This window comes from Ovis aries, chromosome 2 (assembly GCF_016772045.2).
Source record: "Ovis aries strain OAR_USU_Benz2616 breed Rambouillet chromosome 2, ARS-UI_Ramb_v3.0, whole genome shotgun sequence".
NCBI classification, from domain to species: domain Eukaryota; kingdom Metazoa; phylum Chordata; class Mammalia; order Artiodactyla; family Bovidae; genus Ovis; species Ovis aries.
In genome coordinates, this window is record NC_056055.1 from 209,164,114 (window position 1) to 209,187,073 (window position 22,960).

At 42.0% G+C, this 22,960-nt stretch overlaps 1 protein-coding gene across 4 annotated transcripts in view; it reads right to left on the reverse strand.

The window, feature by feature from the left end:
- KLF7 (KLF transcription factor 7) overlaps positions 1 to 22,960 on the reverse strand; it is a 103,236-nt gene that overhangs the window by 7,973 nt on the left and 72,303 nt on the right. For 2 of the 4 annotated variants that reach the window (XM_027965128.3, XM_027965127.3), the window contains exon 4: positions 6,272 to 6,395. The exons of 1 other annotated variant lie outside the window; for it this stretch is intronic. In XM_027965128.3, coding sequence (XP_027820929.1) covers positions 6,272 to 6,395 — 124 coding nt within the window. Of the gene's footprint in view, positions 1 to 6,271; positions 6,396 to 6,968; positions 17,948 to 22,960 lie in introns of those variants that run through there. One more of the 4 variants, XM_060410295.1, reaches the window with a different exon arrangement.

A 22,960-nucleotide genomic window follows, 5' to 3' on the forward strand; every position in this document is an offset into this window, starting at 1 on the left:
GGAGAAAATCCCCAGGTCCCCTGAGATACTGCCTGAGACATCCTTCCAGTTCAAAACTCTAGTTGGTGTGTTAGCAAGCTGTTCTGCTCAGGTCAGCAAGAGTTCCTGTTCAGGGCAGAATTTCCCTGTATTTGTTCATTCCTAAAACAAAGAAAGAGAAAACCCCTGGCCCTATCTGCTGACCCCAGCACTCTCCACGCACTGTTTGTGTTCATTTCTCAGATACACATGCCAGATAGAACCTCAAGAAAATGAAGCAAAATAGAACAAAGTAAAATGAAAAAAAAAAAAAAATTACCATAACAGGAACAATAAGGGTAGAAAGTGATCTAATTCAGTAACATATTGAACAGCAGTAATTCTAACCATAACTGCTTATTTCAGGCTCTGATTTGGTATAAGCAAGATACTCGAATAATTCCTTGGCATAGCATCTAAAGGGGATTTGATTTACTATAGAAGAGTGATAAATTTTCTTTAAAAGCAAGTACTTGATGTCACTGGTACAAGAAAAAGCAGTACAGCCTGCGGGGAACTTAGTATTTGACTGTCCTGTGCCGAGGGCACACTTAGTACTATCCACTGCCTCTTCTCTTTCTTTCCCTTTCTCCTTCCCAAGGGCACACTTAGTACTATCCACTGCCTCTTCTCTTTCTTTCTCTTTCTCCTTCCCCTCCTCCTTTCTTCCTTCTATCCTTCCTTCATCTCAACAGCGGAGAGAAAGAAGATCTAAGTCGGGAAGTTCTTTTTGTAGGTATTTCCTTTCTAAAGTTAACATTCTTACAAGAACTCCTTAAAGAAGGTACGATTCTTAGCCCTATTACCAGACGAGATATTCATCAAAAAGAAGCAAAGCCAAAATCTGAACCCAAGTAGCCTTGACTCCAGACCCCATGCTTTCAGCCATACCCAGTTCTCAGGCTGAGCAGAAGGTCAAGCTGAACTGTCCATTTAAAGAATTGGTAGTAGGCAGAACTGATGGATGGTCTTCCCCAAACACTTGCACCTCATCCCCAGAACTTGTGAATATGTTAGGTTCAAAGGCAAAGGAGAATTAAGGTTGTGGGTGCAATTAATTAATTTGCTGGTCAGCTGACTTTCAAATAGGAAACTTACTCTGGATTATCTGGGTAGACCCAATGTCACTGCAAGGGTCTTTAAAAATGGAAAAGGGAAGTAAAAGAGAAAACCAGAGAGATGGAAGCATGAAAAGGACTCAATAGCTTTGATGATGAAGAAATGGGGTCAGGAGCCAAGGAACATGGACAAAGCTGAAAGCTGGAAAAGGCAAGGAAAATGGGTTCTTCCCTTAAGCTTCAGGAAGGGAAAGGAGAGCAACCCACATCTTGATTTTACCCCCAGGGAGATCTGTGTTGGACGTCTAACCCAAGGAACCGTAAGATGATAAATCTGTGAAGATAAATAAGGGTGATACTAAACTCGTGACAACTGGCAATGTCAGCAACTAGAAAATGAATCCAGAAGTTAATCTGGTCAAGCCTGAGCAGCAAGGCCCTGCAAGAAAGCCACAGAGCATGTACCAAGAACCCTGTGTGTCCAAAAGAGGCAAGTAGGGATTCGAGATGGTAAGGAGCAAAGCAGAAGTCTTTGCTACTAGTACAAAATCTTTCTCTTTTCTTTTCCACACCCTGAGAACATACGGGACAACGGTATTTTTTTAAATTAATTCATTAATTAGTGTGTGGCTGTGCTGGGTCTTTGTTGCTGCACGCGGGCTTTCTCTAGTTGCAGCAAATGGGAGCTACTCTCTAGTTGAGGTATGCAGGTTTCTTACTGCGGTAGCTTCTCTTTTTGCAGAGCACAAGCATTAGGTCTCATGGGGCTCAGGAGTTGCTTCACGGCATGTGGAAATCTTTCCAGACCAGGGATCGAACCCATGTCTCCTGCATTGGCAGGTGGATTCTTAACCATTGTATCACCAGGGAAGTTGCATGGAACAACAGCATTCTTGATTTAGGATTCCATTTGAAATAACCACTCAGTACTGTATGTGTTCCATACTTGCATGCTCCTTTAACCAACTGCTTAACCTGTGCTGAGTACCTAGCAATCTGTACAAGCATCTATCTTTACTCTCTAAATTCTTTCAGAAAAAAAAAAAAGTGAAAAACCAACCAATTCTTTAACATGGTATAAAATATGATCACACCCCTCCTGAATCAAACTAGCATCATTATTTGTTAAAATTCTAGGAAGTTCATGGATTTAGAATGAGACTGGGTCCCTCACCGTTGAGGTCTTATTTAAATCCAATATACCAGTAGGATACTTAGTCATGATTAATTTATATTTATTAAATTATACTTACTGAATTCCACATAGGAATAGTAAAGTGAAAAGTAATAGATAAACTCTGCATCTAGAAACACAGAATCTAGTCATTCTAAGGGTAATATACCCCCAGAGGGTGTTTAGGACTTTACAGCAGTCAGGTGACCTTAAATAAGAAAGTTCCTAACGACTAAAATTTGTTTACTGCAGAGAACTAGTCAAACTCCTATTGTCATTTCTCTTGCTGATGAAAAAGGCCCCCTAAAGTCACATGGGCATTAAGCCAACAGGAACGCACCAGGGCCCCAAAGTGCTAGATATAGGTCGATGTTTCTCACCACCTGTAAGTGGGCTGACCAAGAGATCAAAGATCAAAATGCCTCCTCTAAACTTCCTAGGATTTTGGAGGTACTACCCTGGTGGCTCAGACGGTAAAGCGTCTGTCTACAATGTGGGAGACTCGGGTTCAATCCCTGGGTTGGGAAGATCTGCTGGAGAAGGAAATGGCAATCCATTCCAGTACTATTGCCTGGAAAATCCCAAGGACAGAGGAGCCTGATAGGCTACAGTCCATGGGGTTGCAAAGAGTTGGACACGACTGAGCGACTGACTATAACCCTGGGAGCAGGCTCCTTGGGTTACAGCTACATATGGCTACTTGGGGAAATAGACCTGCCTACTACCATCAGCAGCCTCTTGCTCTATGGGCTGAGAAACAACACTCATCCCTTTAGCAGCTGATCACTGAGTGGGCTGTACTGCGTACTTTGATGGTAAGATAGCAGAAACACCTCATTGCTTTCTCCCCAAACCTGAAGCCAGAGGTCACAAAACTTAATGTCTTTAAGGCCAGGCAGATAAAGTAAATGGGTGCAATGGGTCAAGAGTAAGAAACACATAGCATTTTTAAACCATTTGATTCTACTTCTGTGAATATAAAGAAATGTTGCTCTTCATTAAGAGGAGATAACTGGACATACTACACGGCAACTGATGCTCTGCCTTCACACTGGGGAGACCGTGGTGAGGGAGGGGGAACAGAGTGAAATGAATAATCAGAGGACCATTACCAAAGGCAGCTCCAGAAAATTATGGCCACCTGGGAATGTGAGTCCACTGTTACCAGATCTTCCAATTTTTCAAAGCCAGAAACAGAGATTTTTGTGACATTTAGCAATTTGAAATGTCAGCAAAACAAACAAGAACTCATGTATTTTTAAATTTACTCTATAGGCAAAATAAAAGTATAAGTTAGACTTGGTACCTGCTTTAAGGTCAAGAAACCCCAATCTTACTTAGTTCAGCCTCTAAGTAGATCGTCTGAGGGCTTCCCAGGTGGCGATACTGGTAAAGAACCCACCTTTCAATGCAGGAGACCTAAGAGATACAGGTTTGGTCTCTGGTTCAGGAAGACCCCCTGGAGGAGGAAATGGCAATCTGCTTCAATAATCTTGCCTGGAAAATCCCATGGACAGAGGAGCCTGGTGGGCTATACAGTCCATGGGATCGTAAAGGATCGGACATGACTGAAATGACTTAGCACGTATGCCCAGAGGGTAGTCTGATTATTCAATTATATGAGGCAAGAGATAGATTTCCCAGGCTCATACATATTGTGGCACCAACAGGATCCAGTGCTCTGCTAAGGGCTATAAATGTCCTCTTTCTTTGAAGGTAAAAGTCTTCTAAGGAATGCCAAGTCCGCGGTCACTCCAGGCTTCCCTTCCATCACTTTGGGACCACTCCAGCTCCCGCGCCACCTCCCAGACCTGCTCTATTTTCAGCATAGTTCCTGCAGCTGAAGTACAAGGTGCTGCCTGTCAGGAGACACTAACGAGGCTCCACCCCCTGGTTTCTGACACTGGTGAAAAGCACTGACTCTGCTGCCACAGAAGTTTGAGCTACTCGCCAGCTGCCCCAAATACCATGCCACAGAGTTTGTACCATCTGCTCAGCAAACTTCTAGCTCCAGAAATCAGAGTATATCTTGATGAGGAAAATCAAGCAAAAGACTAACTGAACTACCCATCCCTGACATCTCCTACACTGAAATATCCGGTCAGTTTGAAATTATTTCTCCATGTACATCAGTCAGGTTTAATCCTAGTATGTTAAGTGCTGGAAAGATGCATTGTTGTTGTTCAGTCGCTCAGTCATGTCTGACTCTTTGTGTCCCCATGGACTGCAGCATGCCAGGCTTCCCTCTCCTTCACCATCTCCTGCAGCTTGCTCAAATTCATGTCCATTGAGCTGATGATGCTATCCAACCATCTCATTCTCTGTCATCCCCTTCTCCAGTACAGACAGTTAATACTGCTTAATAACTCAGTTGACTTAAGAAGAATACGAAGTCTGGCAATTTCCCCAAAACAATTCTTTGCCTGTTTCCAAGGCTTATGGCTATACATAAAGCATGATTTCCAAGTAATAGCCTCACCGCCTTTCAGGGAAGGACGACTCATGTGTACCTACTACCACCACACTCTGATAACTCACAAAGGATATATCTTCATCCCCACTGATATAATGCCCTTCCTCAAAGGACTGTGGAGCAACATCAACATCACTAAAATATAATCTATAGGAGAATAGCTGCTGATTTCTATAAATTCAGGGGGACTTTGAGATGAACGGGGCAGAAATGACAAACAGGTTGTATTTTGGAGTAGCAGAAGAGAGCTCTAAGGGACGGACAGACAATAGCTTCATGGAGTATACTTCCTCAGCCTTGGGGTGGGAGGTTATCTTTGGGCTCCAGGAGGCATGGGGGCTTTATTTAGTTCTTTGAGAATGAAGATAAGAGGAAAATAGGCTCTTCAGGAAAAAGGGGGGAAAAAAAAGGAGGAACAACGTGAATACTTCTTTATAAGCATCTTAAAGGAGCACCAAGGCACTGGCCACCCAGGAAACGTGGCCACTTCTGTCCTGCTCTGCACCAGAGGAAGGTCTGGTGAGGGGGCTGGGGGAGGGGCAGGATGCAAAAGCGATCGCATTTCCTCCACTGGAGAGCCAGGCCTCTGTGGACATCCTGCACAGCCCTCCTGCCACCCTGGGAGCGAGGGGCTGGGCCGGGGAACCCTGAGGCTTTCAGGGCTTTTATCGTATTAGAAGCATTTTTCTCATCATAACCGAGACCTTTAATATTGCATTAAAAAGATGGTTAATTTTCTTAAGCTTCCTTTTAAACACAGAAATAGGATTAGAAGGATAACACGCTCAGATGCAAGCCCATTATTTGATTACGTCTAAACCTAATCCTGCCTTCACCTTGGCCTGCAGAGTCTCCATTTTGGGGTTTATTGGTTGATAATGCCAGGGCTGTCAGATACTATTACTTGTGTAGTGTCTGTTGCTACGTGCTCCTTCTTCCACTATCAAATGCTGAAGGTTTGAAATTGAATTATAGGATGAGTTCTCAAAGCCTCACCATCTTTTAGACCTTTGTACCTACTTTCAAAGAAGAAAGGATGGCCCAGGCCCCCCAAAAGAATGGGAACTCTCTTCAGTAAATTCATTTCTAACAATGCTTCAAAGGAGTCTTATAACTAATTTCCCCTCCTTCATGCAGGCTTTCTACTTCTCACACTGAGAAAAACGGTATTGATATTAATAAAAAGATCAGAAACTACCGGCGACCATTCTCTCTAGTCTATTAATTTTCTTATTATACTAAAATTATCTGTCACGTTATCCCCTCGAGGGTAGGAGTTAGGTCTCACTGATATCTAGAGACCATCACAGTTCTGGTGTTTATGAAATACTCATGTAACTGACCTAAGAATCCGTATCATCTCTTGAATGTATGCAAGGAGGCACCCTTAATCTCATTGGTTTTCTCCATGGAGAAGTACAAGGCATCCCCAGGCCCGAGTCTCTTCGAGAGAGGCTTGTGATGAAGCCAGGAGCGCACGACCAACCCAACCTCCCACCCACTTCACCGTCTCCCTTTCCCTTCCCACCAGCTTCTGCATTTCTTTACCTGTCGCAGTGGTTGCATTTAAAGGGCTTTGCACCTGTGTGTTTCCTGTAGTGCCTTGTGAGCTCATCGCTTCGTGCAAAACGCCACTCACACCCTTCCCATGAGCACTTATAAGGCTTCTCACCTGCAAGGAGAGATGGAATGACCATGGTCAGTGACAGGAACAACATGATCTGGGTCTGTTGCCTACTCTTCAGTCTTGGAAAAGGGCTATAAAATCATTCCTGAAAGGCTAAATTTCCTAACATAGTGTGTCACATTTTTTTAAGCCTCTTAGTACTTTTGTTGTTATTTTTTTTAACCTTCAAAAGTGGTTTCACAAGATCTTCAAATCTAGAGCTGTCATTTCAGTTCCCAGAGTCAAAGCATTTCCTTCGACTGGAGAGGGATCAATTTTTATTTATTTTCTATTCTCTGGAGCTCTCTGACCCCCCACATGCCAAGCAGAAAGGAAATGTGCTATTTTCATCAGAACCACAAATGCTTCTAATTCTATTTTTCTCCAGAACCGAGAGTAATTTACCATTTCAGCCTTTTTAGTCTTCTCCCCTCTCTTCCCTCCTACCACAAAGTGTAGCCAGGCAGCTGACTGACAAGGCAAAGAGCTCAGGGCTCCCAGAACCTCCGTTCCTTCCAGTAAATGTGAGTGGATGGACACTCATGAGGAAAGGCTACAATTTAAGAGTAAAACAAAAAATCACTCAACGATTCCTGGTATTTATGTAAAATACAGTCACAAAAGTCCCATTTAAGAAGATCATCACTGAATGACTCCAGTGCATTCATATGCGAGAGCGATACACATTATTACAAAATATTTTTAAAGTCAATTTGTAGAGCAAGGTTTCAGCCACGCTGAAGCTGCTTAGAAGCATGAAATCCAAGCTCTGTGCTCAAGTGACCTTTTTGCACAGTAAATACAGATGGAGGAATATGGGAGAGAAAGTACATGACTTTTCCTAAGACCTTTTTTTTTTAACCCATCAACGTCTGTCACCAAACATGACAAATATTTACCCTTCCAACTGTATGGTGGGCTGGTTCTAAAAAGAAGAAAAGAAAGTGATCTCTGAAATCTTGAGAGTTACTGAGCCCTGTCACTGAGAGACCTGTTAGCATAGAAGTCAAGAGCCCTCTGAAGCCAACTTTCCTAGGCTCAACTTTTGGTTCTGCCCTTAACTATCTATCCTTGGGCAAGATGATAAACCTCTCTGTGCCTCTGTCTTCTTTTACAAATAATAGTAGTATGTACCTCAAAGGGAGAGGATAAATGAATATACACATGTACTATATATTAATCAGAACAATGCCTGGCATAGAGACGATTAACATAACTGGTAAACAGTATAAACTGCCAAACCCAAAATTTCCAGATACACAAGTGCCAAAGTAGTACGGCTGCCCCATTATTTCTCCATTTTTAATAGCTCAATCTTTCACTAGGCAGCAGTTTAGGAGACCTTGCCCAGATACTATACTTGACCCACTTTCTTCTTTCCACCTTTCTCCTTCCCTTTAAACCTAACTACAAAGTGTTCACAATTCTTTATTTGTATCACCTAGAATTGAACCAAACAGGATTGAAAATTTTATTTCATTAAATCGGTGCCCTAGTGAGCCGCTGCTCTGTAAGGCCCACGGAGAAGAGGAATGAGAAATACAGGCATCTCTTTTCAACTGAACCAAGAGGACATGAAGGAGGGCCAGAGGCGCAGGAGGAAACCCATTCAGTTTTGGAAACCAGAAAAAAAAAAAAAAAAAGAATCACTAAGCGGTGTTAAAAGTTCACCTTCTAGATCCTCACAGCCACAATTTCAGAAAAGTGTGCCTGCTGCAGAGAGAGAAGGTGAAGTGTGACGGGGTCAGGTCAGCTTCAGAGTTAGCACACCTGGGATCTTATTCTGTTCGTTACAGACACGAGGCCTCAGGGTCCCCATCTGTCAAATGGGGGTGAGATTCCTGTGTCTACTGCGAGGCTGACGTAAGGTGTTGTGTATCAGGCATTTCTGGAGCCTGGAGCAAGGTAAATGGTTAATCTGAACCCCCACCCCTCCCCATTAGCCTGCATTCTCAGAGGAGGCTGAGGAGACAGGTCTAAGTGGTGGTCAATACAAACTTCCAGGACTCAGGCTCCAGCCTGCTGAGCCTGGAGTCACTCTGGGCAACCGAAATAGTGAAAAATGGGAGAGTCTTTTTAAGTCTGAAGTGTTACCTCAGTATACTGATGGAGAATGGACCAGAAAGACTGTGTCCTTTATATCTGCTCTGAATGAGTGGGATGTTGAAGGGGAACTAAGAGACCCAAGTTGGAGAGAGAAGTACCAGAGAGGACTGTTGGCATCAATTACTTAATGCTACTGATCACCCGTGAGCCTCTGTTACTTCAGAGAAATCTGGCAAACACAATAACAAGAAATGGAGAATGAGGCACCAAAGACTTCAAAATTCCAAATGCCCCTTACGCCCAAAGGCCTTCATGTACAAGTAACATTGGAGGGTCCTGGAACCTTGGGTACCAAGCACAGCTCCAAAGCAACAACGAGGCATCTGGAAATGCCATGACATTCTGCAGCAACAAGCAGAGACATCCGGTCCCCAAAATCAATCCCACAATCGAACAGACCCGTCCATCATAGGCAACCACACTCTGAAGGACACAGGAAGGACAGAGACAAAATGGAGATTAAAGCGGATGTCTTTGGTTTTTGTTTTTTTTTTAATTTCTAAGTGTTTGCTTTTTCCCTTGCTGAATTTTTTAAAATTAGTTTTGTTTTATGCTAACAAATAATGTCAAGGATTTAGTTATTTCCCAGAAGATAATGTGGATGCTCTGTTAATTCCCAGCACAAACCAAGCCACTCTGCCCAGTAGCTATTTCAGAGCATGCTTCCAGTGGCCGTGTCCCTGCTGCAGCTGCAAAGACAGAAGCTGCAGGCAGCTGGACTTGGCTCTGAACCGCGTTGCCTAACACTGTCTCCTGCTTCAGCAGGCACTGCACAGAGCACCACCGAGGGCAAGCCCCCCGCCCTGCCAGTTTAGCCATGCCATGCTACAGCGATTCGTCAAGCTAGTTTTCCAACATCTGATTAATTAACCCACAAGTTGCCATTTCTGCAAACGCTCATAAAAAATTAAAATAACCAAGAAAGAACTCAACCAAATGAAGGAGTAGTACCTGAAACAGGGGGAAGTTCAGAAATCAGAGGGACAAGAAAAGTAGAATGGGGAATACAATTTCATGTTTAAAGCTCACTAATACTGCAGGGCACGAATTCAGGCTTCCTTACAAAATGACCTCTGAAATGCAATGTGGCCCAAAGCAGAGTGGCCTTTTATTCAGTTTCTTACAGAGTAACTCTCCCTACATCGTGATCATCACATTTGGTTGATCAAAAAGTACCGTCACCATTGCCTTCTGAATATGCACCTCCAATACATGTAGATTAATCCATGAATTATATAAATGTACTAATGTCCTAATACATTAGGACGTTATAAAACATATACTCAATATGGAAATTTAAAAGAATTAGGGTCATTTAAATATAAACAGGGTCTTCCCCGGCGGCATAGCAGTAACGAATCTGCCTGTAATGAAGGAGATGCAGGTTCGATCCCTGGGTTGGGAAGATTCCCTGGAGAAGGAAATGGCAACCTACTCCAGAAACTCACCTGGAGAATTCCATGGATGGAGGAACATGGTGGGTTACAGTCCATGGGGTCACAAAGAGCTGGACAAAACTGAGCGACTAACCGCCCCCCCCAACACACAAATATAAACAGAAGTTATCAAATTTTCTTCCTGCATTCAAAACGACAGTGTTGCACAACTGTACTCACAACTGTGAGACCACTAACCTACAGGGTATACGAGAAGATCTTAGCTCCATGTTCACCAGTGTCTGTGCTTCCAGCCTTGGTCCCTACAGCTATTCTGCCTGCAGCAACCAGGAGAACCCTTTGAAAACAGAAATCGGAGCATCGGAGCACGCATGTCCCTTACAGGGGGCTTAATCTTTCTATTCCCATATAATTATTTTCTTTAACACCCTCTGGGATTTTATTTTATGCACTGAAAAACATTATTCTGCAGAGGGTTCCGCAGGCTTCACCAGACTGCTAAAGAAGTTCATGACCCAAAAAAGGTTAAGAAGAAATTAAAACGTAAATGTTCCAATGGTTTCCTACTGCTTTAAGGATAGAAGTCAAAAGCTTGTAAGGTCCTATTGTATAGAATCCCCATGATCTGCCATGGCCAACTCAATTACTCGTGCCCTACCTGACTGCTCCCACCTCAGAGCTTTTGCCTTTGCTCCCTGCTCTGCCTGGAATGCTCCTGTTCCCTCACTGCCACCAGGTCAATGCTCAACTGTCTCCACTTCAGAGAGATCTACCCTCGGCATTCTCTGTTGAGCAGCAGCATATTCTGTCATCTTCTGGGACCACTTAGTTGCAACAGACTTTATTTTTTTGGACTATAAAATCACTGCAGATGGTGACTGCAGCCATGAAATTAAAAGACGCTTGCTCCTTGGAAGAAAAGTTATGACCAAACTAGACAGCATATTCAAAAGCAGAGACATTACTTTGCCAACAAAGGTCTGTCTAGTCAAAGCTATGTTTTTTCCAGTAGTCATATATGGATGTGAGAGTTGGACTATAAAGAAAACTGAGCACTGATGCTCAGTTGATGAGCTGATCATTCTCACTGATGCTGAGAATTGATGCTTTTGAACTGTGGTGTTGGAGAAAACTCTTGAGAGTCCCTTGAACTGCAAGGAGATCCAAACAGTGAATCCTTAAGGAAATCAGTCCTGAATATTCATTGGAAGGACTGATGCTGAAGCTGAAGCTCCAATACTTTGGCCACCTGATGCAAAGAACTGACTCATCTGAAAAGACCCTGATGCTGGTTAAGACTGAAGGTGGGAGGAGGAGGGGATGACAGAGGATGAGATGGTTGGATGGCATCACCGACTCAATGGACGTGAGTTTGAGTGAACTCCGGGAGTTGGTGATGAACAGGAAGGCCTGGTGTGCTGCAGTCCTTGGGGTCGCAAAGAGTTGGACACGACTGAGCGACGGTACTGAACTGAGTCGCTTTGAAATGAGATTGCATATTGTTTGTGTGCAGTACTGTCTGCTTCCCCTAGGAGAGTATAAGCTTCACGCAGGCATCTCTTTTGTTTGTTGTGATACCAACAGTACCAACGTGGGGCCTGGCTCAACCCTGTAGAACACACTGCATGAATGAGGCATCCTTTCTGATTTGCAACAAAGACCCAAGTCCACACAGAGGAGCAGGAGGTCTAAGCGATCTCAGTCCCTCTCTATGTTCTGACCTGACTTAAGAGCAGAAAATGATTGCTGGCTTGTTTAAACCCGGCCATACCTCTGTGTCAGAGACCACAGTGTGAAACTCTACAATGGATTAAGTATTCCTTTACCATCATTCATCACTCCCCACTTCTTCTCTATCCACCTGAGCCTAAAAAAGGAGTATCCTGAAAATCTTCCTGTAACCTTCAACTCACGCCTGGGATCGGTCTCCTGAGCAACATCTCCTCTGGGAAACCATGTGCGTCATTTTATGGAATTCATTTGTAAAGGTTCTCACTGAAGATGAGTCTGGGAGAGTATAAGTGATATGTCAAATGTATTGCACTATACATTTGCCTTTAAGACAAAGACACGAAGTATGAAGTATGAAGCATGAAGTATGAACAGGTATCAGAATCTTGCATTAAAAGTCTCTTGAAAATAGACATTGCTAATGCATATTTTTTGCATTCATTTCCTGATCTGAAAATTTCAAGTTCCTAATCCAATTCCTAAGGAGACTAGGACCTTGACGTACCCAGGTTTCAGTTAAAACTAATTTCATCTATTTACTTTTCTTTTTCAAAAAAATGTAGCTACTAGATTTCTGTTGTCTAGGCATGTTAGGGTCCTAGTCCCCTTAGGACTTGGATTAGGAATTTGTAATTCTGAGGATCAGGAAATAGAAAAGCAAAATGGAAAGGAGGAAGAATACTCTGTAATGAGTTTATATTGCTACTGAGTACATCTAGAGGGAACCAGCAAAGACCTATCAATTGCTTTCACATCACACTCAGCAGCACTAGAGAATTTAAGCTACCTGGGGAATAAAGACATTGAGAGAGAAAATGTCACTACGCTTTCTTAACATTGGAAAAAAGAGTAACCAGTAAACATCACTCCATAGTTTGGCAATTCCGTCTCAGGGGGTACCTGCTACAACAAGAAAATACTCCAAGTTCTTAACTCTGCTTTGGAAAACTGTCTCAGAGTTCCTCTTAGATTCCAGATGAATCTTAAATACTTTCTTTAGGTGACTGATGGAAAAATGAGACAAGGACTTTATTGTCCATAATTTCAAAAGCATTTATTTTAATGACTACATAAAATAAAACACGTACTCTTTTATTTACGCTATATGTTGATTCTTTTCATTCATTAATCACTTGGTCATCCAAAGGCCAAATAGATGCTACGACCTGAGTTACTGAATTTACCAAAAGCACTAGTCACTTTACAGAGCATGCAAACATTTACTCTATTTTTTAAATTTTTAAAACAACTAATAAAATAAAAACTGCCCTAGGTTAGGTTAACTCCTCATCGCTTGGCGTGCATGTGTCCTTAGTTGCTTCTGTTGTGTCTGACTTTCTGCGACCCCTTGGACCATAGCCCATCAGGCTCTTCTGCCCATGGGATTCTCCAGGCAAGAATACTGGAGTGGGTTGCCATGCCCTCCTCCAGGGGATCTTCCCAACCCAGGGATCGAACCTGCAACTCATGTCTCCTGCATTGGCAGGTGGGTTCTTTACCTCTAGGGCCACCTGGGAAGCCCCTTCATTGCCTGGATTACCACCTTAAAATGGTTCTTTAAAAATCTATAATTTAGAATTTAAACTTTATGTCCTTAAGTAGTTATAGCTCCTATTTTAGAACGTGGAGAGAGGTGAGAAAGGATTTTTACTTAATCCCATAACTGTTGACACCTGTGGTGTCCAGTGCAGTAGTTACAAATCATATATGGCTGTGAGCACTTAAAGTGAGCCTAAGGCAACTAAAGAGCTGAACTTTTAACTTAATTTTAATTAAAATTTAAAAATTGAAGCAATGTAAAGAATATTTCACACTTTTGGTTAGTTAATGTATATTGTTAAAATTATTATCACTATTTCTATTTACTTCTTGAAAATGTGGTTACTAGAAAAATTTAAGTCACATATAGAGCTTACATATATTTCTATTTTGGACAGTACAGGTTAAAATATATCTTCTATGTGGAATTCCCACCATTAATTCAAGCGTAAGGGCTCATCCTTTCTAAACTCTTCCCAATGCCCAGCCCAAAAGCTACGTTACTACCCTGCTTTCCAGATTCACAAACCCTAACATGCATCATCACCAAAATACCTCATCTCTGTTCACGTGTGAGCAGGTCAAGTCAAATAATGAAACTTCTGATCTAACTCACTGATGGTGAAAATATCATCAACCTCTTCAGTGTGACCATCTGGATGCAACCAACCTAAATTATTGATTCTATTAATAAGATGCACTGAGCAATGACAGCGTTGGAGACTAAAGTGAAAAAGTCTCAGCATTAGAGGCATTCCCAGATTGGGAAACCCCATGTGTACACACAGATAATACGAACCCAATAAACGCCTGTGTGTGGATGTGTGGAGGAGACCATCCCTACGACTCTCTAGGACCATCAGGGTAGGCATCCCTTGATGTCTCAGTGAAACCTGAATCACTGGTTTGGTGGAGAAAAATGGACTAGACCTCCAAAAACAGATGCTTCTAATTCTGGCTTTGCTACATATCAGCAATATGGCCTGTACAGTCAGTTAACTCCTTCATCCCAACTTACGGTTCTTGAAGTGAAGTGAAGTGGCTCAGTCGTGTCTGACTCTTTGCGACCCCACGGACTGTAGCTTACAACGCTCCTCTGCGCATGGAATTTTCCAGGCAAGAGTACTGGAGTGGGTTGCCATTTCCTTCTCCAGGGGATCTTCCCGACCCAAGGATCAAACCCGGGTCTCCCGCATTATAGGCAGACACTTTACCATCTGAACCACCAGGGTGAAAAAGATATTTTAAAAGATCTGTCCTGCTTCCCTTGTCATTATGAAGATTCAGTGGAATCCAATACATAGAAGTGACTGGTCAATTACAAAGTCCCAGATAGATAAAGGGTTTTGACGATGATGGTGATGTCAAAAGGGAGTTCACAGATGTGCAGGAGGCCAGGGAAGACTATGGGAACAGAGACCAGTGTCCCCTCTATCTGCAAGGCAAGGGCACAAGGGCTCCTCCACGAGACTTAAGCTGGAGCCTAAGCATCGCACCAAATTACTCCTCAGACCCACCAAGCTTTGTGAAACACAGCCAGGAAATACACAGGATGAAACAAATCTTTGGGGACTTCTTCCCAGGTGGTGCTAGTGGTAAAGAATCACCTGCCGATGCAGGAGGCATAAGAGACTCGTGTTCGGTTTCTGGGTGGAGAAGATCCCCCGGAAAAGGGAATGGCGACCCACTCCAGTATTCTCGCCTGAAGAAGTCCACGGACAGAGGAGCCTGGCGGGCTACAGTCCATGGGGTCACAAAGAATCAGACACAAATGAGCAACTAACATACTTTTTCCAAAACATTCCTTTTGGAGGTGAACTGTCAGATTCTTGGTGAATTTGTTTGAAATGCTGAAGGAAGAGTGGATTGGTCCTGTAATTGGTCAGCAACCATCACAGATGCTGGAGCTTGTACAGCTCTCAGCAATTAGAATTTTTACAAGTGTATAACCTGTGATTCCAATATAAGTATTTTAGATACTGCAGCATGTCTCCCATAGCTCAGTTGGTAAAGAATCTGCCTGCAGTGCAGGAGACCCCGGTTTAATTCCTGGGATGGGAATATCTGCTGGAGAAGGGATAGGCTACCCACTCCAGTATTCTTGGGCTTCCCTTGTGGCTCAGCTGGTAAAGAATCCGCCTGCAATGCGGGAGACCTGGGTTTGATCCCTGGGCTGGGAAGATCCCCTGGAGAAGGGAAAGGCTACCCACTCCAGTATTCTGGCCTGGAGAATTCCATGAACTATAGTCCATAGGGTCACAAAGAGTCGGGCATGACTGAGGGCACTTTCACTTTCCCCTAAGGCTAGGAGTATCACAATATTCTCAAAGTCAAATTGATTTTTTAAAAATTTCATCAAAATGTATATAGTATTCTAATATTTTCAGTGAGGTACAATTAATTCCATTCCCCCAATAAAACAAAAACAAACTCCTGCAACTCTTAAGAGAATAATTCTCATACTATTATAAACTCATTTAAAAAGTCAGACCTCAACACTCATACCTTAAATTATATGTGCTCAAGTTTTAAAACAAGTAGTTTCTCATATTTTACTTGTGGGGATCTAAACTATTTTCTGGCAACATGGCTAATGTTTTCTGTATTTTTTTCTTATTTTGCTTTGATTCTCACTGGTTTAATTTGGTTGTTATCACCCAATATTAATTTTTACAAATAGTTTTATCAGCTTTTTAAGGATAAATTCAAAGAAAGTTTAATACCAATTTGGAAACCGAAGTACATTTTAGTGATTACCAAAGTTACAATAAAGTTAAAAACTAGATAGAAATTAGGTTTGAAAAGTTGTTAAAACATTTGTCTCTTTCTATGTCACCATAACTACACCATGTGAATTATTTGAAATTAATTCATAGGACATTTCTTCCATTTAGCAATAAAGATATTACTCTGTAAATCAGGTTCCCACAATTCAATGTGATATTTAGGTAGGAATTTGATTAAGACCTATAAATTTCAAACTCATGGTGAATCTTCAATTTTCACATTCAAATACAAAGATAGTATGATTGCAAAAGATCCATGCAGGAACAGTCTATTACTATAACCATGACTAAAGTATTCATTTTTTAATCATTTTAAAAAATTTAATTTTAAGAATGACAAGAAAAACAGTGTAACTTTAGCCACAAATAACATTAACTGACATGAAAAGAATCACCAAGCCACTGTAAGAGTAACAATATCTCTAATACAAGAGTGTGCCCTTCAGAAGCAAACCAACGTAGAACAGCACCCCTTCCCCCCAAAGATGCAATATGTTTCAGAGGCTGGGAACACAGGTGTAAAACTTCAAGTGAAAATCTGCAGGAATTTATTCTTCTTGTATGGAGGGAAGTAGTAAGACAAAGAGTAACTGTGGAGCACAGAGCTTTGAAGGAGAGTAGACCTGATATTGGGGAGGACCTGGGGGAGCCTGAGGACACTGGGAGAGGACTGTGTATCTGGGATTCATGGCAAAAACAGATATATGGAGGTCCAGTACCAGGGTGTAGGGAGGGGAGGCTTAAACACATCTGACCAGATCCCAGACACATGGCAGTCATCAATTGGCACATATCACATCAGTTGATGATGCCCAGTCTACTGTCTTAGAATAACTGTAATTTTCCTTTTTTCCTAATGAAAAAATAAGCTCAAAACACTTACTATTAGAGTACAGAATTAATTTTCTGCTACACAGGTGGTATACATGAAAAGAGAAGAACCAGTGGTATATAAAACCCGTAAAAGTGGATAATCCAAAAACCATGTTAGATCTGACTTTGGTAATTATCTAATGACTAGTGTCAGCATCTTGAATTTGTTCTGATTAAGCTAATGCAATCATTAATTGTTATTCCCTAATGTAGACGGTAGAGATGGTAGAGAGGTGGCCTAAGCAAATCAATATTTGATAAGGTAATTTGCCTTAAATCAATAAACAAAAAGGTAACTTTATCAATCCTCAAAAAGCCCAAATTTGATCATTTACATACAGGTGATGGAGACATGGGCCCACCCCTGGACCAGTTACCATTCAAGTTTAATAGATATGAATCCAATTCCCTAGAGATTTTGAGTCAAGATTTAAAACATCAATTTGTCTATATAACTTAACTCTCTTCCAAGATTAACCCCAGTTTTTTTTTTTCCAGAAACTGAATTTTCCCACTAAATAAAGCATCCCAAATATGTACCTTATCCAGGTATGAAGTTTAAGAAAAGACTAACACAAAAGGAAAATAGTAGTTTCTTACTTTGACAACTGATAACCTAAACAAGATGCTCTTCAAATACCACTGCCTGGACTTAAGAAGAAGAAATGTCCACAAAACCATCTCACTTCTTTTTCTACCCTCATCTATCCACTACTCTTTCCACAAACCCCTCACTCTCCAACATCCCCAAGCAGCCCTCCCAGCCCATCCTGCTTCCTGGGATGTCATCTACTCAGGACATGTCTTCTACACGCCACCCCAGCCCAAGCATTTCTTCCCTCAGAAACCTGTAGCTTTGTCTGAGTTTTCATTCTCTGGCCACTTTTTGCTATTTCCTGTAGATATTTATCCTTTCATGCCTTGATCATTTACCCTACTTTTCCCTACCCACATTACATGGAAATTGCTTTTAAAGCAGGGACATCTGACACCTCCAACTCAATAAATTCAACTGAGTATCCAATGTGTGTCTGGGTACAGGGCTGGATGCTTTCTCACTTGCCTCTTCGTCATCACCCACTGTCCAGCACCAGCTCAGGCACGTTATATGCACTCAGTACGGCACCTGTTAATGAATGGGTCAGTGATCAATCAGAAATCAACAGTAACATACTGTCTTCCAGATGAACAAGCCCTAACAGGCTTTGTTTCCGACACACCTCATCTCTGTTTGCAGGTGAGCAGGCAAAGTTAAATAGCAAGACTTCCGGCCTAACTCACTGATGGTGAAAAATACCATTGGCCTCTTCAGTGTGACAACATGGATCTAACTAATATTAATTCTTGATTTTAATATGCACTGAGCAATGAATGTGCTAGAGATTAAAGCAGCAAGGGTCTCTGTGTCAGAAGAACTCCCAGGTGGGGAAGCCCTACAAGTGCACACAAATGACCCAAGGTCCGATGTGTCTGATCAGTGCGTGGATGTGTGGAAAAGGTCATCCCCAAGACTCCACAGAACCATCGGGGAAGGCTTCCCAGAAAAGAGACGTCTCACTGAAAACTGAAGGATGTCGGGGACAAGGACAGTGGACATTTCAGGAAGCAGGAACATGAGATGCACAGGGCCAGAGATGGGGAACAGGGGGTTGTCATAGCTGAGGTGAAGGATGAGGATATGAAGAATTCCAAGAAAGGCCTGAAGCGGAGGTAAGAACCACACCCTTCGGAGCCTTGATGACATACTACGACCCCCTCACAGGAGGCTGACTGCCTTGGGGACAAAGCCCATGTCTTTACATAGCCGGATCCTCAGAGCCTCATCTAATGTGCGGCCCAAGGACCTCACAAAGCACCTTCTCGGGGAAGTGATTCTATGCCAGCTCTGATAGAGGTGGGCACCCCTTCCTCTCTGCTCCTGAAACTTCTTTTAGAAGAGTCTTATCTTACTACTTGAGTGACCTGTTTACATGCTGTAGCTTCATAGACGGGTCTCTTCAAGGGCAGAGGCTGGGTTTATTCACCTTAGTATTTCCAAGACTTAGAATACTGGAGACATTCCACACACTCTTGATGAATTTGATTGAACAAACATGCATCCTATGACTAGTCCTTATTCAAATCTTCCTTCAAAACTCTGTAACCTAGATCCTCCTACACTCTCTTTCTGTTGCTCTGTAGTAGGAATTAGGAAGAAAACACAATGATTGAAGCTACCCATGGAGTCTATAATAACACACACACACACGCACGCACCCACCTCCCCTCAAATCTGCAAACAATTCAGCACAAACATATTGACACCCACAAATGTAAAAACACCCCCACACAATCTGTCAGCCTATATACCTCTAACCTCAAATAGTCTTAATTTTGTCTGTGCTAAACCCATAGCTACAAAATACTTTTCACTCTCCTACTAAATTTTCATCCTGGGACAAAAATGTCAATGCAATGTGACTTTATACTTTGGAAGGGAAAAAATGTGCAAGAATATTAAGATGAGGTTAATTTGACCCTACAGGCTTACTATGTCAAAGTTATTCATTTCCCAGTCACTTCATATTATGCCAACAATGCAATATTCTCATAAAATGCGAAATGTAAATTAAATTTCCATTCAGAACTTCTGGCATATCACAGGAACCTAGTTTTCCTGCAGTTATTTGGATTGTGCAATGTGCTACAAACTAAAATGCACTCGGATTTTTTTTTCTTATCCTATTATACATTTAGAATTTCTGAACCCAAGTGCTTCATGCTTAAATGTCTTTAAAAGAGACTATTCTTAAGACTAAGGACAGAGAAGCAACAGCCAGTTGTCCTTCTATATTCATTCTCCCCTTTTTTATCATAAGAGACTCCCCAGATTTTAGCTGGGCTCCTTGCCATCTACAATGAGGATTCCATTTCCCAACTTCTTTGCAGTTGCATGTCAACATATAACTAAGCTCTGGCCAGTGAGATGAGAGTGGAAGTGAAAAGTGCCACTCCATGGGACATCCTTTCCCATTCCCACTTTCCAAATAGCTGCATGAAAACTAGATGCCTGGAAAGCAGGCCTGGGAATAGCCATCTTGAATTGCATGGATATTGGCTATTTCTTAAGGGCAAAAACCCCAGGGATGGGAACCAACAGGACAGAAGGAGTCTGGGCTTTTGACTGCTTCTCAGAAAACACCTGTCTGGGAGCCTGGACTCAAAGAGAAAAAATCTTCCATCTTCTTTAAATCTCTGTTAGCTTGGGTTTCTGTCACAAATAGCTTCATTTATGTTCTTATTAATTCAAAGGGTAACAAAAACCAATGAATGAAAATGATACATGCCCAAATGGAAAACCCACAGTACAAACCTTATTTTACATTTCAATCTCACTTTTTTTTTTAAATTCAGAAAGGTTGCCAGAACTTCTGAAAATGGAGTATCACGCTTGCAAGTAGCGTAGAACACACACACAACACACTTATGTGTTGACTCACATACACGACTTGCAATCAGGAGACCTGGGTTCTAACCTGACTCTTTCTACTTACTATTTAATCTTAGAAAGTTACATACTCTCACTTTCTTCCTCTGCCAAACGGGGCTAATTTCTTTGGAGTTGGCCTCACAGGATTACTATGAAGTCTGAGACAGATGACGTCTGGGCAAGTGCTTTGTATACTATAAAACACCATGCAAACAAAGTTATTATTAAAATATTCCCAAATAAACTTCCTTCTTTATGCAAGGTGGCTCATACCAATGCTGAGTGCCCAGACATACCATCCTGATAAGTAAATGGCCTGCAATCACCTGTTTCTACCTAAGATGGTTAGAGATCAGTGTTATAGTATTATGAGCAGACCACCTCCTAGGGCTCGTCTTCCATTTAATGATCAGAGATATCACCCTAAGCCCCTACTTCTCAACTGGTACTGTGTCATTGATTAGAAAGACAAAGTGTTTGGACCAAAGAGCAAAACCTTTTTAATAGAAAAATAGCTCATAGTCCATATACCACTAACACATGGTATGTATTTCACCATGTCTCACACCTCATCCACTGAAATATGTTCGACTTTTTCTCCTGGATACACGGATGGCAAAATCAAACCCTGATGAGATGTCTCTATTTCCCTTCCTCACACACACACACACATAGTAGGGAACCAAGTGAGAGAGAAAAACACAAAACATTTGTATATACAGACAGACAATAAATGTATCTTCCCTGAGAAAACATCTTGAATGATCATCCTGAGCCAAGACTTGTGGCCCAATCCTATCAATCCTCAATTGATAATGATGGTTTATAAATCTTGGGGAAACAAGCTATTGGCTAATATGTACTGAGCACTCATTATGGGTTGTCACTTCAAGCCACTAAGGGCTATTCTCTACTTTAATCCTCTCGACAGCCCTATGAGATGCAGGCCATCAACCTCCCCCATTTCATAGATGAGAAACTGAGAGACCAAGAAATTCAGCCCAAGTTCACCAGCTTGAAAGTGGCACAGATTTAAACCCTGGCAATCTTACCTTCAGAGTCCACATGATACCTTCTATCTCACTCTGCCTCTTATTTAAATGTCAACAATAAAAATAAATGTTCATATTCCTTTTGGAAATATTTTCTGATAAAATACATCTTTCAACTGGAAAGAATGTCACAAATCTTTAGAGGCACCCACACAATAGCTGTTCTAACCATTTTAAAATGAATAAGTGAAGGAATATTATCTATTGAAACTAGAAGCCAGAGGTGTGAACCACCCCTTGTTCACTCCTGTAAGGTCCCATGGTCTCATCTTTAGCTCATATAATGCTACTACTCACTGCAGGACCTCTGTGTGGGGTAGGCAGTCAAAGTCGATACCACATATCAACTGCACCAGTGGTTTTCCACTTCATTCCCTTCACTTTCCCAAAAAAGCATCAGTTCAGCCCTAGATAAACCAAAATAGAAACCCCCAAGGCCAATGACAAGGGAGGACTTCACTCTTAACCCATACCTCTGACTTTCTGAAGGCCCTGCAGGTTCAAAGGTAGCCTGAAGAAGGCTCCATATTGGGCTGGTTCCTCCAACTCTTACCTTCTGGCACATCTCCCACATCTAACCTAGAAAGCCAAAGATAGGTATCTGGAGCGTGAGTCCAGCTGGGGGAGAGACACAATGGGGAGAGAGGATCAGGCAGCGGCCAGACCGCTTGGTCCAATTTGGAAGCCATTTATCCCATCTGGCTCACATTTGAAATGTGAGCAATATAAATAAAGATCACTCTAAATGTAATATACATGCTGGGTATCAAAGACTTACTATGGAAAGAAATGTAAAGTGTTCATTAATAAATGTTAATATTGATGATGTGGAAATTAAAGTCTAGTACTAAAATTAATTAGTATAGTTAATCACTTTTTAAATAAAGTACACGTGGTTTGTATTACATATTTCTATCGGACAGTGGTCTCATACACCACGTTTAAGAATCTGGACAGGATGCTAAAAACAATGGCAGCCACTGTGAGCTGTTAAGCAGAGGCATATAGCACAATCAGATTTGAATCTTTAAAATATCACCCTGACTACAAAATGGAGAATGGGCTGCAGAGGGAAATGAGATGATGAGAGAGACCCTCTTGGATGTTCTACAACCATCTGGGAGAAAGAAGATGGTGGCTGGAACACGGATGGCACTACTCCTAGCAGCAGAGAGGCGGAGAGCTGAACAAATAAAAAACATAGTTAGAAACTATAGAAAACGACTGAATAAGGGGGAAACAAAAGGTTGTGTACAGAGATGCTTCCCAAGGCTCTGCTATGAATAGAGTGGCTGGGCCATTTGGTACCACCCTCTAGTAATTATACATCCAAGAAAAAACGGCCCATCCAGTCATCCCAGGGCCTCAGCGCTGTGTCTGCATGAAGCTTCCTCTGCAGGAGGCATGAATCATGGATGCTCTGAGTACTTGGGAACTAGCGCATGCTGTTCCAAAGTGCTTTCCTTCTGAAGAGCTCCCAGAAGAAGTAACTCAAGATTCTGCCAAGACAAGAATCACTTGGGAAAGCTGTAGGAAATGATGATAATTGCTGCTAAGATCAGGAAATGGGCTGAATGCAGAGCAAATGGGATGGACTGCAGTGGAGGTGGGGGGGGGG